The sequence below is a fragment of the Trachypithecus francoisi genome, unplaced genomic scaffold, assembly GCF_009764315.1.
Source record: "Trachypithecus francoisi isolate TF-2019V2 unplaced genomic scaffold, Tfra_2.0 Lachesis_group10, whole genome shotgun sequence".
Lineage (NCBI taxonomy): Eukaryota > Metazoa > Chordata > Mammalia > Primates > Cercopithecidae > Trachypithecus > Trachypithecus francoisi.
Window position 1 is genome coordinate 115,739,101 of NW_022681455.1, and position 16,447 is coordinate 115,755,547.

General features: G+C 51.7%; 1 protein-coding gene across 1 annotated transcript; it reads right to left on the minus strand.

Annotated features, from left to right (window-relative positions):
• Positions 1 to 6,113: 6,113 nt before the first annotated feature.
• CTRB2 (chymotrypsinogen B2) lies at positions 6,114 to 12,050 on the minus strand. Its single transcript, XM_033219036.1, has 7 exons — positions 11,909 to 12,050; positions 8,483 to 8,586; positions 8,306 to 8,385; positions 8,130 to 8,208; positions 7,718 to 7,898; positions 6,772 to 6,905; positions 6,114 to 6,333 (listed from the first exon to the last, which is right to left on the minus strand). Exons 1-7 carry the CDS (start codon positions 11,958 to 11,960, stop codon positions 6,172 to 6,174), a joined length of 792 nt encoding a protein of 263 aa, XP_033074927.1. The 5' UTR covers positions 11,961 to 12,050; the 3' UTR covers positions 6,114 to 6,171.
• Positions 12,051 to 16,447: the final 4,397 nt, after the last annotated feature.

Genomic DNA, 16,447 nt, shown 5'->3' on the forward strand with positions numbered 1-16,447 from the left:
AGCAGCACACTACAAGTGCAAACCACTGCACCCGGCTACTTTTTCTTTTTTTTAGAGAAAAGGAGTCTATGTTGCCTAGGCTAGTCTCAAACTCCCGGCCTCAAGCAGTTCACCCACCTCAGCTTAATACTTTTTTTTTTTTTTTTTGAGACAGTCTCACTCTGTTGCCCAGGCTGGAGTGCAGTGGCACCATCTTGGCTCATTGCAACCTCTTGCCTCCTGGGTTCAAGCTCAGTTCTTGTGTCTCAGCCTCCTGAGTAGCTGGGATTACAGGGGTACACCATCATGCCTGGCTAATTTTTGTATTTTTGGTAGAGACAGGGGTTTCACCATGTTGGCCAGGCTGGACTCAAACTCCTGACCTCAGATGATCTGCCTGCCTCGGCCTCCCAAAGTGTTGGGATTACAGGCATGAGCCACCGCGCCCGCCAGCTTAATTTTTTTTTCTTTGAGATGGAATCTTGCTCTGTCGCCCAGGCTGGAGTGCAGTGGCGCAATCTAGGCTCACTGCAAGCTCCGCCTCCCAGGTTCATGCTATTCTCCTGCCTCGGCCTCCCAAGTAGCTGGGACTACAGGCGCCTGGCACCATGCCCAACTAATTTTTTGTATTTTTTGTAGAGATGGGGTTTCACCGTGTTAGCCAGGATGGTCTCGATCTCCTGACCTTATGATCTGCCCCCCTCAGCCTCCCAAAATGCTGGGATTACAGGCATAAGCCATTGCGCCTGGCCGGTTAATACTATTTTTAATAGTCGATTTTGGGCCTCACTCCTGTGTCCAACCCCTCTCTCATTTTGCTTTTCCCCTTTTCACACATTCATTCTCCACATCAATTTCTCTTCATGTCCTTAGAATTAAATTGCATCTATAACCTTAATTTCAACCTATTAGATGCATCATTGGAACGTCTGATATTGCAAGGGCAGAGAAAGGTATTAGGAAAGCCAGTGAAGGAGAAAACGCAGGAGGGAGCCCATTCCATTCCTGCCAAGATGCCGGCTTAGTGTGGATTGTTGGCTGCCCCGCAGGACCAGCCATGATGGATTTTTTTTTTTTTTTTTTTTAGATGGAGTCTCGCTCTGTTGCCAGGCTGGAGTGCAGTGGCGAGATCTCGCCTCACTGCAACCTCTGCCTCCCAGGTTGAAGCGTTTCTCCTGCCCCAGCCTCCTGAGTAGCTGGGACTACAGGTACCCACTACCACACCTGGCTAATTTTTGTATTTTAGTAGCAACGGGGTTTCACCATGTTGGCCAGGATGATCTCGATTTCCTGGCCTCGTGATCCTCCCTCCTCGGCCCCCCAAAGTGCTAGGATTACAGGCGTGAGCCACCACTCCCAGCCCATGATGGATCTTTAGAGGGAAACATTGAGAGACAGGAAGTCCTGGGAGAAGCAGTGAAGATCAGAACCTGTGGTTGTGTGGGGGAGGCCAGGGCTATGACCCAAGGCAGGAGGCTGTGGACTCGGTTGTGGGAGGATAAAGCAGTAAATGAGCGCCAGAGTTCTGCTCTGCTTCCGACCCAGCTCCAGGGCTTTGGGGCAATGGGTGCCTGGCCCCGGCCTGCAGGTGTCCTCAGGATAAAGTGGGTCATGCAGAGGCTCTGCGCAGGGGAGGAAATGAAAAATACTTAGAACTATAGCGTATCAAATTGCAATAAAAAAGGCCGGGTGTGATGGCTCACACCTGTAATCTCAGCACTTTGAGAAGCCAAGGTGGGTGGATCTCTCTCGAAGTCAGGAGTTTGAGACCAGACTGAGCAAGATGGTGAAACCCTGTCCCTACTAAAAATACAAAAATTAGCCAGGCATGGTGGTAGGCACCTGTAATCCCAGCTATTTGGGAGGCTGAGGAGGGAGAATTGCTTGAACTCAGGATGTGGAGGTTGCAGTGAGCAGAAATCATGTCACTGTACTCCAGTCTGGGTACAACAGCAAGACTCCATCTCAAAAAAAAAAAAAACAACCCAAATTGCAATGAAAGCAGTGCTTGGAGGAAAGCTTGCCTCCTGAAATACTTTTATGAGAAAATAAGGGACTGAAAATTAATGAGCTGAATATCTAAATTTGTGATGTTAAAAAATCACAAATGGATACATACAGATTAGGAAACCAGCATTACAGTGATACCAAAGCCAGAAGAAAAGAAAATTACCAAGCAGTATCTCTCATGAATATGAGATGCAAAAACCTTCAATAAAGTACTAGCAAACTGAACCCAACAGCATATTAAAAGGATTATACACCATGATTAAATGGGATTTATGCTGGCATGCAAAGCGCTATAGGAAATAACAAGAAAATCCATCAGCGTAATCTTCCACATTAATCGAATGAAAGGGGAAAATCACGTGATCACTTAAATTGATGCAGAAAAGGCCTTTGACAAGATCCAACACCGTTCATGATAAAAAGCACTGAGAAATGTAGGAATAGAAAGGAACTTCCTTAACACGATAAAGGGAATTTTTGAAAAATCCACACATTGGCCGGGCGCGGTGGCTCAAGCCTGTAATCCCAGCACTTTGGGAGGCCGACACGGGCAGATCACAAGGTCAGGAGATCGAGACCATCCTGGCTAACACGGTGAAACCCTGTCTCTTGTTAAAAAAAAAAAAAAAACAAATAACTAGCCGGGCGTGGTGGCGGGCGCCTGTAGTCCCAGCTACTCGGGAAGCTGAGGCAGGAAAATGGCATAAACCCGGGAGGCGGAGCTTGCAGTGAGCTGAGATCCGGCCACTGCACTCTAGCCTGGGCAACAGAGCGAGACTCCATCTCAAAAAAAAAAAAAAAAGAAAAACCCACACATAACATATTTCAATGGTGAAGAGCCAAAAAGCTTTTTTCCTAAGATCAAGAATTAGACAAGGATGCCTGCTTTTACCACTGCTATCCAACACTATACTGGAAGTTCTAGATAGAGCAATTAAACAGGAAGTAAAAGTCATCCAAATTGGAAAGGAAAAAGTAAAACTACCTCTAATTGTAGATCATATGATCCTATATATAGAAAACCCTAAAGGATCCACAAGAAAGCTACTCAAACAAATTCAGGAAAGTTGCAGGATACAAGCTCAATACACCCAAAGCAGATGTTTCTTCACAGCTGCACCTGCAATGAATAATCTGAAAAGGGAATTTAAAAAGCAGTTCCATTTACAATAGCACCGAAGAGAGTCAAATACATAGGAAAATAGTTAACCAAGGAAGTGAAAGACTTACACACTAAAAAGAATACAACACTGCTGAAAGAAATTAAAGAGCCAGGCACGGTGGCTCACCCCTGTAATCCTAGCACTTTGGGAGGCCAAGGTGGGTGTATCACCTGAGGTCAGGAGTTCAAGACCAGCTTGGCCAACATGGCAAAACCCCATCTCTACTAAAAATACAAAAGTTAGCCGGGCATCATGGTGGGCACCTGTAATCCCAGCTACTTGGGAGGGTGAGGCAGGAAAATTGTTTAATCCTGGGAGGTGGAGGCTGCAGTGAGCTGAGATCATGCCACTGCATTCCAGCCTGTGTGACAGAATGAGACTGTCTCAAAAATAGAAATAAAAAAATAAAAATCAATCAGCATAATATACCACATTAATCGAATGAAAGGGAAAAAAATCACATGATTAAAGCATGTGATTTTGATGCAGAAAATTGATGCAGAAATAAAGAATTGATGCAGAAAAGGCCTTTGACAAATTCCAACACCTTTCATGATAAAAAGCACTCAGAGGCTGGACATGGTGGCTCACGCCTAATCCCAGCACTTTGGGAGGCTGAGGCGGGTGGATCACCTAAGGTCAGGAGTTCGAGACCAGCCTAACATGGTGGAACCTCATCTCTACTAAAAATACAAAAATTAGCTGGGTGTTGTGGCTCACACCTATAATCCCAGCTACTCAGGAGGCTGAAGCAGGAGAATCTCTTGAACCCAGGAGGTGGAGGTTGCAGTGAGCCGAGATCGCGCCATTACACTCCAGCTTGGGCAACAAGAGCAAAACTCCATCTCAAAAAATAATAATAAATAAGCCAGGCATGGTAGCATAGGCCTGTACTCCAAGCTACTCGGGAGACTGAGGCACGAGACTCACTTGACCCTGGGAGACGGAGGTGGCAGTGAGCTGAGATCGAGCCTCTGCACTCCCGCCTGGGAAACAAAGCAAGACCCTAAAAGAAAAAAAAAAAAAAAAGACTAAGAACCCCAAGCAGGCTGAGTACAAAGGAAACTAAGAAACTAAGCATCTTGGTAAACCAATGAAAATCAAGGTAAAATCTTAAAAGCATCCAAAGAAAAACCATTAAACCTTTTTTTTTTTTTTTTTTTTTTTTTTTGAGGCGGAGTCTCGCTCTGTCGCCCGGACTGGAGTGCAGTGGCCAGATCTCAGCTCACTGCAAGCTCCGCCTCCCGGGTTTACGCCATTCTCCTGCCTCAGCCTCCCGAGTAGCTGGGACTACAGGCGCCCGCCACCTCGCCCGGCTAGTTTTTTTTTGTATTTTTTAGTAGAGACGAGGTTTCACCGTGTTAGCCAGGATGGTCTTGATCTCCTGACCTCGTGATCCACCCGTCTCGGCCTCCCAAAGTGCTGGGATTACAGGCTTGAGCCACAGCGCCCGGCCCATTAAACCTTTTAAAAAGCAACAGTAAGATTAATCACTGACTTCTCCACGAAACAACAGAAGCCAGAAGACACTGACATACCTTCCAAGTCCAAATATCCATATACATACCCATATGCACGCTGTGACAAAAATTATTTTTCAGTGCAACAGGTGACTTTTACATAATCAAAATGAATAAATATCTTTTCAGACAGTGGAACGACAGGAGAATTTTCTCCAACAAAATTTGCACTGCATTAAAGGAAAGACTGAAAGGTTCCAGAGAGAGAGAGAGACAGAGAGACAGACTGCCAATCCGGACACATCCTGGGGAAGAGACCGGCCCCCTCCATGGCCTGGCCGAGGCAATGGAGCCTGAGCTTGAGGAAGCCTCAAGATGTAACAGCAGAGGCTGGGCGCGGTGGCTCATACCTGTGATCCCAGCACTTTGAGGGGCCGAGGCAGGCAGATCGCATGAGGTCAGGAATTTGAGACCAGACTGGACAACATAGTGAAACCCCATCTCTACTAAAAATACAACGATTGGCCGGGCGCGGTGGCTCAAGCCTGTAATCCCAGCACTTTGGGAGGCCGAGACGGGCAGATCACGAGGTCAGGAGATCGAGACCATCCTGGCTAACACGGTGAAACCCCGTCTCTACTAAAAAAAATACAAAAAATTAGCCGGGCGAGATGGTGGGCGCCTGTAGTCCCAGCTACTCAGGAGGCTGAGGCGAGAGAATGGCGTAAACCCGGGAGGCGGAGCTTGCAGTGAGCTGAGATCCGGCCACTGCACTCCAGCCTGGGCGACAGAGCAAGACTCCGTCTCAAAAAAAAAAAAAAAATACAACGATTAGCCGGGCATGGTGTTGAGTGCCTATAATCCTAGATACTTGGGAGGCTGACGCAGGAGAATGGCTTGAACCTGGGAGGCAGAGGTTGCAGTGAGCCAAGATCATGTCACTGCACTCCAGCCTAGGCGACAGGGCAAGACTGTCTCAAAAAACAAAAGCAAAAAAATCTTAACTGCAGGGTCACAGAAAATGCAGAGAGAGAGGCGGGGAAGAGCGTGGGAGCTGAGAGGACAGTGGCACCAGCTCCCAGCGCTGGATGCAGAAGGTTTGAGGGGCTGGGGTCTGACGGGGGAGGGGTGGTGCTTGCATGCACATTCCTGGGCACTGGACATGGGGCACTAAAGGCAGAGAAAGGCACCTGGAGTGTGTGTGTCACCATTGGTCCCAGTGACAACCCCAGGGGGCTATGGCTTGCAGAGCCTGGCGAAAGACTGCTGCCTTCCAGAAAGCCCCATGGGTCAACCTACCTTCAGCAGGTAGGGCCTAAATTCTAAACCCGGGGTGGAGCCATGAGCAGGGAGGAGATATGAAGACCTCAGCTTCCTGAGAAGGATGGATTGCCAAGACGAACTGCAGCCTGGAAAGGCAGCCCCTTTGTGGGTAACAAGGACAACTTCAACCCCACCTCCCATGGGTCACACAGAGAGTCACGGGCAGTGCTGTCAGTGCTTCTAAACAGATGGATTTAATAGCAACTCTTGGGGCAGGGGTGGCAGGAGCTGCGGGCTCAGTTGGCAGCCAGGATCTTCTCCACCCAGGGTATGAGCTTGGTGACACGGGCGTACACGGCAGGCGTGGTGGTAGAGCAGGTGCGGCTGCCCCAGGACACAATGCCCACCAGGGTCCAGGCTCCGTCCTTCTGGCAGACCAGAGGGCCCCCAGAGTCACCCTGCAGGAAAGAGAGAGGAGGTATCTCCAGCCTGAAAGGGGTGCCAGGGCCTAGGGGACCCTGAGCTGGTGGAGTCTAGGGAGGAGAGCAGAGAAATGGCAAGCATGGGCATAGGGGCTGTGCCTGGGTCCTGAGATCTGGGTTCACGGGGCAGTCCCTTCTCTGCCATGCACTCCTGGAGGGAGCTGGGGCAGGTGGCTTCCCTCCCTAAGCCGAGGCACCATCCATCTCTCCAAACCTCCAGGTCAGAGGGCTGAAGGAAGTCCCCGGGGCAGCCTCACACACATGGCCTGGAGGAACCCTCATGGGCAGGTGTGACCCTAAGTCCTGGCCCTCACTGGGCCCCAGGAAGCAGTGGGGTTAGCAGATGAAAGCAGAGAGGGATGGAAAGCCCAGGCCTCCCCTGCACCCCGCACGCCTGGCCAGGGCCAGCCTCACGTTGCAGGAGGAGACACCGCTGGCCCCAGCACAGATCATCTCATCGGTGATCTCGCTGCCCCAGAACTTCTTGCATTCGGCATTGGACAGGAGGGGCAGGGCCGCCTGCTGCAGCTTGTCGGGGATCTTGTCGGCTGCAGGACAGGAGGAGGGTCAGGGCCCCTGGGATCACCCAGCCCACTTAGGAGGGAGAGACCCGGGCCGACACGCCTGCCCTCCCCTGCACCATCGCCACGATGTTGGCTACGGCCCCTGGAGCCTCAGAAGTGCCTGTGGGACAAAGGGGGCCTCGGCCCTGCCCGGGTGGGAGCCCCGCACTGCGACTCCAGGCAGGTCAGCCAGGGCAGGGCTCACCCGGTTGGGCATTGCTCAGAAGCCCCCTGTGGAGGCTCCTTGTGGTCCGACCTAGATTTTATTTGCATTTGGGGAATTTTAAACTCAGAAGCCCCCTGTGCAGTTTCCTCATAATCCGACTTGGATTTTATTTGCATTGGGGGATTTTAAATTCAGAGGATTATCAATAAAGAATGGAAAGTTAGGAGGCCGGGCGCGGTGGCTCAAGCCTGTAATCCCAGCACTTTGGGAGGCCGAGACGGGCGGATCACGAGGTCAGGAGATCGAGACCATCCTGGCTAACACGGTGAAAGCCCGTCTCTACTAAAAAAATACAAAAAACTAGCCGGGCGAGGTGGCAGGCGCCTGTAATCCCAGCTACTCGGGAGGCTGAGGCAGGAGAATGGCGTAAACCCGGGAGGCGGAGCTTGCAGTGAGCTGAGATCCGGCCACTGCACTCCAGCCTGGGCCACAGAGCGAGACTCCGTCTCAAAAAAAAAAAAAAAAAAAAAAAAAGAAAGTTAGGAGCGTGTTGGAATTTAGAGCCAAATGGTCACAGGGGACTCCACGGCCAGGCAGCCCCGACCCCAGAGGCAGCCCCGCGGCCCCTCACCGTTGTACTTGGTCTTGCCCCAGCCTGTGGTGACGCACACTGTCCCCGCGGGGAAGTCATCGTCGGCACTGGGAAGGCACACGGCGGACACCGTCTGGGAGAAGACGGCGGGTGTGGCCAACTTCAGCAGGGTGATGTCATTGCGCATGGTGAAAATGCTGAAGCTGGGGTTCCTGAAGACCTGGGGGTGGGGGCCAGAGTGCCGGGGTGAGGCCCTGGGAGGAGGCAGGACCTGCAGGCTTCGAGGACCCAGACTCCTTCCCTGGTGCCCGTTAAGGAGCAGTCCATCCCCAGGGCCGGAATGGGAACCACGAGGCCCACCCGGCCCCACTGGGCACCTGTCCCTGAAGCCGCCAAGGGGTCTCCCCCCATGCCCACTGCCCCTGCCTTCTGCTGCACGGGGCCTGGGTACCTCGGCGATCTTCAGGACCTGGATGTTCTCCTCATCAGAGCCCTGGTCAAACTCCCCGACCACGACCACGTCGGAGGTCCTGGGCAGAGCGTTGTGGGTGAGAAAAAAGAACATGCCCTGTTCCCCTCCCACCCAACCAGGGCTGGAAGCAGAGCCCGAGGCTGCCCGGTCCTCACCTGACCCCGCAGTGGGCGGCGGTGACCACCCAGTCCTCGCTGATGAGGGAGCCTCCGCAGAAGTGGAAGCCAGTGTTGTCCTGGGAGGAAGATGGGGAGGGTCAGCAACTCCCAGCTGGCGGCACCCCCAACCTGGCCCCTACCCAGGGTGCCCTCTGCCTTGCAGAAGCCCCTCACCTGCAGGGACACCTGCCAGGGCCAGGAGCCGGGGACGGCGTCCTCCCCATTGACGATCCTGGTCAGGCCGCTGAGTACGGGGGGGATGGTGGGGACCCCGCAGCCTGGGGACAGGAGTAGGGTAAAGAAGGGCTGAGGCCCCAAACCAACCTGGGCCTTACCTGCCTGCCTGCAGGACTCTCGGTTCTACCCCAGTCCACTGAGGCCAGCTCAGGACCTCCCTGGCACATGCCGCCTCTGCCTCCCCGGTCCCCCAGTTTCTAGGCTCACATGTCTCTAACTCTCAGCCTGCTGGCTCCAGTCATCCTTCCAGGATGCAGAGGGTCATGTCTCCCCCTACCTGGGGCCTATCCTGCCTGAAGAAGCAGAAAACAGGCCGGGCTATAAGACTGCCTGGGCTCAGCCTCGAGGTCACCCTTTCCTTGCTGTGTGACCCTAGACCAGGCAGGGCAGCACTCAGGCCTCGGTGTCCTCAGCTATAAAATGGGCAGCAGAACCACGTGAGCTCCACCGGCCGACGCGCCTCTGTTAGACTGGTGGGGAGGGGGAAGTGGGAAGAAAATCTGATAACCCCAAGTCCACTGGGAACCTGGGGCTCTGACAATTTGCAGACAGGAGAGTGAAATGGTACCGTGGACCCTGGGTGGGCAGGTTGAACTCCACAATTTCAGGAAACGTGTCAAGTTTTGTTTTGTTTTGTTTTTTTCAGATAGAGTCTTGCTCTGTCACCCTGGCTGGAGTGCAGTGGCGCGATCATGGCCCACTGCAACCTCAAATTCCTGGGCCGAAGCAATCCTATTGCCTTGGTCTCCCAAGGTGCTAGGATTACAGGCATGTGCCCTATATCCAGTCTTGGTTTCTTAATTATTTAATAAAACTGGACTTCGGCCGGCATAGTGGCTCACGCCTGTAATCCTAACACTTTGGGAGGCCAAGGGGGCTGGATCACCTGAGGTTAGGAGTTCAAGACCAGTCTGGCCAACATGGTGAAACCCCATCTCTACTAAAAACACAAAACTTAGCCAGGCCTGGTGGCAGACGCCTGTAGTCCGAGCTACTTGGGAGGCTGAGGCAGGAGAATCGCTTGAACTTAGGGGGCTGAGGGCCTGCACTGAGCTGAGAGCGTGCCACTGCACTCCAGCCTGGGTGACAGAGCCAAACCGCATCTCAAAAAAAGTCAAAACACAGCTGGACTTTGATTCCACACCATAAAATGGCACAGACGGAAGCAGAAAACAAACAGAACAATGAGAATAGTCAGGTGTTCCACACATGCCCACCACACCTCTGCTATCTCAGGACCAGGTTCTCGGCTCCTGTGCACAGGCCTCACAATTGGGTTTTACATTTGAGCTGACCCAGTCCCTCAGACCAGCTGGCCCCTTCTGGGGTCATATTTGCCTGCTACAGGGCAGCCCCTGCCTCTCCTGCCCACAGGAACACAAGCAGGCAAGGCGCCTCCCTGACATTTGAGAGCATCAAAAACAACTGGTATTGTAATAGCAAAAAAATGAGAAAGAGCATGTTGGGAGGCCAAGGCGGGTGGATCACAAGGTTAGGAGTTCGAGACCAACCTGGCCAACACGGTAAAACCCTCGTCTCAACTAAAAATACAAAAATTAGCCGGGCATGGTGGTGCGTGTGTGTAGTCCCAGTTGCTCAGGAGGCTGAGGCAGGGGAAATGCTTGAACCTGGGAGGTGGAGGTTGTAGTGAACTGAGATCATGCCACTGCACTCCCGCCTGGGCGACAACAGTGAAACTCCATCTCAAAAAAAAAAATAAGAGAAATAGATGGTGGTATACTCACAAAACAGAGCACGCATTATAAAAATTCAGGTGAATGAGCTGGAGCTCCATGTCAACATGCAGGAAGCGAGAAGATTTGAGTGGGGAAAAAGCACATTGTTGTAGAATGGAGGTAGAACGGAGTATTAGTTACATCAGCCAGACACGGTGGCTCACACCTGTATCAGCACTCTGGGAGGTCAAGGTGAGCGGATCACTTGAGCCCAGGATTTCAAGACCAGCCTGGACAACATAAGACCCCAGGCCGGGCACAGTGGCTCATGCCTGTAATCCCATCATTTTGGGAGGCTGAGGCGGGTGGATCACCGGAGGTTAAGAGTTCAAGACCAGCCTGACCAATATGATGAAACCCTGTCTCTATTAAAAATACAAAAATTAGCTGGGTGTTGTTACGCATTCCTGTAATCCCAGCTACTCAATAGACTGAGGCAGAAGAATCGCTTGAACCCAGGAGGCAGAAGTTGCAGTAAGCCAAGATCACGCCAGCGCACTCTAGCCTGGGTGACAAGAGTCAAACTGTCTCAAAAAAACAAAACAAAAACAAAAACAAAAACCCATTTCTACAAAATAAAAAGTTTTTAAACTTAGGATCATTTGAGTCCTGGAGTTTGAGGCGGCCAACTCACACCACTGCACTCCAGCCTGGGTGACAGAGTGAGATCCTATCTCAAAAACAAACAGGATAGAATACCGTTTCGTTGGTGTAAAACTTTTTGAAACCTCATGTATAGATGCATAAATATGTAGGACATTTGTATAAGCCCACATTGCAATGATTCACAGCAAGTTCAGAATAAAGCTCCCATTCCAGAGAGGGGAGCAGGGAGAAAAGGGAAACCTGAGCAGAATCTGTTTTGGAAAGAAATATCTGAAGCAAATCTGCAAAAAGATTTTCTGAATTCTGACAGTAGATATAAGGATGTCACATTCTTTTCTGTATTTTACTATTTCTCTTTTGAAAAACAGAAAATGCGGCCGGGCACAGTGGCTCACGCCTGTAATCCCAGCACTTTGGGAGGCTGAGGCGGGGGTATCACCTGAGGCCAAGAGTTTGAGACCAGCCTGGCCAACATCGTGAAACCCCGTCTCTACAAAAAATATAAAAATCAGCCGGGCATGGTGGTGGGTACCTGTAATCCCAGCTACTCGGGAGGCTGAGGCAGGAAGATCGTTTGAACCCGGGAGGCGGAGGTTGCTGTGAGTGGATCACACCACTGCACTCCAGCCTGGGCAGTAAGAGTGAAACTCCGTCTCAACAACAACAACAAAAAAAAAAAAAAGAAAGAAAAAGAAAATGCTGGCAAGTACCTGGCACAATAAATAAAAACCCCAAGGGAGGCCTTGAGAGGCTCCTGGGGCCACACCTTATCCTGCACACGGCACCCCCACCCCAGCCACTTCTGGAGCCTCAGACCATGGCAGAGGCCAGCATGGTCCTTCCCACTCCTGGAGCAGGTTGTGTGGGCTCAGAAAGCCCCAGAAGGACCCTCTTCTCTCTGAGCCCTCAGGTTTCCTGTGCTGGGGATGAGGCCCCAGGGGGCAGAGCAGGAGACTCCGATCCCCCTGTCAGCTGGGCTCTGGGCTCCCTCAAGACAGGCCCCTTGGACCCCAGCACTCACCAAAGGCGGCCTCCACCAGGGCGAAGCAGGAGAGGAGCCAGAGGAAAGCCATGCCGCTGCCTAGAAGGTATGGGGCCTGCCAGCCGCGGGGCCCTTTTTACCTCCTGGGGGGACCCCCCAGCCCCGCCCAGCCAGGGAGGCCTGAGCCCACCCTCCCTGTTACCCAGGGACCTTGGGCGATAAGCGGAGGCAGAGCCCGGCCTGGTTCTCTGCCAGACAACCCCAGCCCCTGGGAAACGGGCAGCTGCCCTGATATCACCTGTCAGTCTTGGGGACATGACTCCACAGAGCCAGCTGTGAGCTGCGGTAACCCTGCCAGGAGCCGGCACCAGGCTCTTCTGTTCCCAGCAGGGAAGTGGAGGCAGTCCCATGCCAGGGCTCATGGAGGCGCCGCCGCTGTCATGGAGCCAGACATCCGGGAACTTCGGTTCTCAGTGGAGGGTGTTTCTGCCTAACATTGTCCTAGAAGCAAAGGGCTCAGGGCACTGTGGATTCTCCAGTGTCACCGCACGTCAGCAGTGAAGCCAAGTCATTTCCGAGTGTGGCGAGGGTCTGGGTAACATGGCCTGGTGGCCCTAACAGGTGGGCAAAGCCACTGACACATGTCCCCCTCTGCTACAGCACCCGACAGGATTCACTCTTTCTTCAATGACTCATAAGGAACTAATCATTTCAAAGTTTCAGTTTCTTACAAAATGGAACCTTGATTCCATAAAATGACACAGAAAACTTTTTTTTTTTTTTTTTTTTTTTTTGAGACGGAGTCTTGCTCTGCCGCCCGGCTGGAGTGCAGTGGCCGGCTCTCAGCTCACTGCAAGCTCCGCCTCCCGGGTTCGCGCCATTCTCCTGTCTCAGCCTCCCGAGTAGCTGGACTACAGGCGCCCGCCTCGTCGCCCGGCTAGTTTTTTGTATTTTGTAGTAGAGACGGGGTTTCACCGTGTTAGCCAGGATGGTCTCGATCTCCTGACCTCGTGATCCGCCCGTCTCGGCCTCCCAAAGTGCTGGGATTACAGGCTTGAGCCACCGCGCCCGGCCAGAAAACTTTTTTTTAAGATGGAGTCTCGGGCCGGGCGCAGTGGCTCAAGCCGGTAATCCCAGCACTTTGGGAGGCCGAGACGGGCGGATCACGAGGTCAGGAGATCGAGGCCATCCTTGGCTAACACGGTGAAACCCCGTCTCTACTAAAAATACAAAAACTAGCCGGGCGAGGTGGCGGGCGCCTGTAGTCCCAGCTACTCGGGAGGCTGAGGCAGGAGAATGGCGTAAACCCGGGAGGCGGAGCTTGCAGTGAGCTGAGATCCGGCCACTGCACTCCAGTCCGGGCGACAGAGCAAGACTCCGCCTCAAAAATAAAATAAAATAAAATAAGATGGAGTCTCACTCTCACCCAGGCCAGAGTGCAGTGGCGCAATTTTGGCTCGCTGCAGCCTCCACTTCCCGGGTTCAAGTGATTCCCTGCCTCAGCCTTCCAAGTAGCTGGGATTACAGGTACTGCCACCACTCCCAGCTAACGTGTTTTTTTGTTTTTGTTTTTGTTTTTTTGAGATGGGGTCTTGCTCTGCTGCCTAGGCTGGAGTGCAGTGGTGCAATCTTGGCTTACTGCAGCCTCTGCCTCACAGGTTCAAGCTATTCTCCCATCTCAGCCTCTTGAGTAGCCGGGATTACAGAGGTAGCACCACACGCGGCTAATTTTTGTATTTTTAGTAGAGACAGGGTTTCACCATGTTGGCCAGGCTGGTCCCAAACTCCTGGCCTCGGGTGATCCACCCTCCTTGGCCTCTCAAAGCGCTGGGATTACAGGCATGAGCCACTGTGCCCGGCCAATTGTTATATTTTTAGTAGAGAGGGGTTTCAGCAGGTTGGCCAGGCTCATCTCGAACTCCTGGCCTCAGGTGATCCTCTGGCCTTGGCCTCCCAAAGTGCTAAAATTACAGGCGTGAGCCACTGCGCCTGTCTGAAAATAAACTTTTTTGAGGAAGCAGAAAAACTTTTCATTGTCACAAAACAAGGAGGAAAGACAGATGTGGGTGACAGGTTGGTGACTCTGGGCAGGAAGCAGAGGCCAAGGGATCCTCGGCACCCTGTGGGCAGGTATTCATGGGACACAGCCCACAGCATCCCTGCCCTTACACGCCTGAGACGCTCATGACAGACACACATGACACAGATTAGCATGTAACGTAATGACCACCACAGTCACCTGGGGCAAGGCTGGACAGGACGGGCTGCACTATAGTTCCGGACAACGGGGGTCTGAAAGGAAGACGCGGGGGGTGGATGGCGTTTCCACTGAAGGCCTTGGGCTCTGTGGTCAGCGGGCCGCATCACCTTGGCATTTAGAATATCCCCTCCCCAGCCTGGCACGATGGCTCACGCCTGTAATCCCAGCACTTTGGGAGGCTGAGGCAGGCGGATCATGAGGTCAGGAGATCAAGACCATCCTGGCTAACCCGTGAAACCCCGTCTCTACTAAAAATACAAAAAATTAGCCAGGCATGGTGGTGGGCGCCTGTTGTCCCAGCTACTCAGGAGGCTGAGGCAGGAAAATGGCGCAAACCCGGGAGGCGGAGCTTGCAGTGAGCTGAGATCGCACCACTGCTCTCTAGCCTGGGTGACAGAGCAAGACTGCGTCTCAAAAAAAAAAAAAAAGAAAGAATATCCCCTCCCCACTCCCACTGCTGCTGGAGAACACAACTATAAAGCAAAAGTAAATTTATACACTAAAGACAAAATTTCAAAAGAAACCAAGTTCACATCAACCATGTTGTTTTTTTTTTTTTTTTTTTTTTTTTTTTTTTTGAGACAGTCTCGCTCTGTCGCCCAGGCTGGAGTGCAGGGGTGTGATCTCAGCTCACTGCAACCTCTGCCTCCTGGGTTCAAGTGATTCTCCTGCCTCAGTCTCCCAAGTAGCTGAGATTATAGGCATGCGCCACTATACCCGGCTAATTTTTGTATTTTTAGTAGAGATGGAGTTTTGCCATGTTGGCCAGGCTGGTCTTGAACTCCTGACCTCAAGTGATCTACCCGCCTTGGCCTCCCAAAGTGCTGGGATTACAGTCATAAGCCACCACACCAGGCTGACAGCTACCATTTAAAAAAACAGAAAATAACAAGTGGTAGATGTGGAAAAATGAACCCTCATACATTGTTGCTGGGAATGTAAAATGGTGAAGCTATGGAAACAATTCGGCATGACTGGGTGCAGTGGCTCATGCCTGGAATCTTGGCACTTTGGGAGGCCAAAGTGGGAGGATCACTTAAGCCAAGGAGTCCAAGACCAGCCTAGGCAACATAGTGAGACTGTGTCTCTACAAAAAAATAAAAACAACAACATTGGCTGGGTGTGGTGGCATAGTTCCAGCTACTCAAGAGGCTGAAATAGGAGGATAACTTGAGCCTGGGAGGTCAAGGCTGCAGTGAGCTGAGATCCAGCCTAGGCAACAGAGCAAGGCCTTGCCTTAAAAAAAAAAAAAAAAAGTACAAAGAAAGCAGTTTGGCAGTTCCACAAAACAAACAAACATGGAGTTACCTCATAACCCTACAACTCCAGTCCCCCAGAATAAAAGGACTTAAGCAGACACTCGCACACCAGGGTTCACAGCAGCACTATTCCCGACAACCAAAAGATAGAAACCACCCCTATTGTTCATCAGCAGAGGAATGAGTACAATGTGAGCTCTCCATGCCACTATTATTCAGTCATAAGAAGGAATGAAGCAGGCATGGTGTGGGGACGCACACCTGTAATCCCTGCACTGTGGGAGGACAAGGTGGGAGGATTGTTTAAGGCCAGGAGTTTGAGACCAGCCTGGGCAACAAAGTAAGACCCCTTCTCTACAAAATTCGTTTTTAATGAGCTGGGTGTGGTGGTACGTGCCTGTGGTCCCAGCTACATGGGAGTCTGAGGCAGGAGGATCGCTTGAGCCCAGGTGGTCGAGGCTGAAGTGAGCTGTGTTTATGCCACCACATTCCAGCCCAGGCAAGAGAGTGAGACCCTGTCTCAAACAGAAACACAAAATGGTACTAATACATGCCAAATGCCAAAACATGGAGTTTTTTGTTTTTTGTTTTTTTAATGGAGTTTTGCTCTTGTTGCCCAGGCTGGAGTGCAGTGGCATGATTTTGGCTCACTGCAACCTCCTGCTCCCAGGTTCAAGCAATTCTCCTGCCTCAGCCTCCCGAGTAGCTGGGATTACGGGGATGTGCCACCACACCCACCTAATTTTGTATTTTTAGTAGAGACCCGATTTCACTGTGTTGCTCAGGATGGTCTCAAAATCTCTTGACTTTGTGGTCCACCCGCCTCGGCCTCCCAAAATGCTGGGATTACAGGTGTGAGCCACCACACCCAGCCGAATCTTAAATGATGTCTGCTACGTGAAATAAGCAATACAAAGGAAAGTATTGCATTATTCCATTTATATGAAACTTTTTTTTTTTAAACATTTTTGTGAGCCACCACACCTGGCTGACTTGGAGTGTCTTATCTTTATTTACTTTATTTTTGAAACAGAGTCTCACTCTGTCGCCCAGGCTGGA

Coding starts and splice junctions, on each gene's coding strand:
- CTRB2 (XM_033219036.1), bottom strand. CDS start 11,960: ATGGCTTTCCTCTGGCTCCTCTCCTGCTTCGCCCTGGTGGAGGCCGCC. Junction 8,209..8,305: donor GCCGCCCACTGCGGGGTCAG/GTGAGGACCGGG, acceptor CGCTCTGCCCAG/GACCTCCGACGTGGTCGTGG. Junction 7,899..8,129: donor AGGTCCTGAAGATCGCCGAG/GTACCCAGGCCC, acceptor CCCCACCCCCAG/GTCTTCAGGAACCCCAGCTT.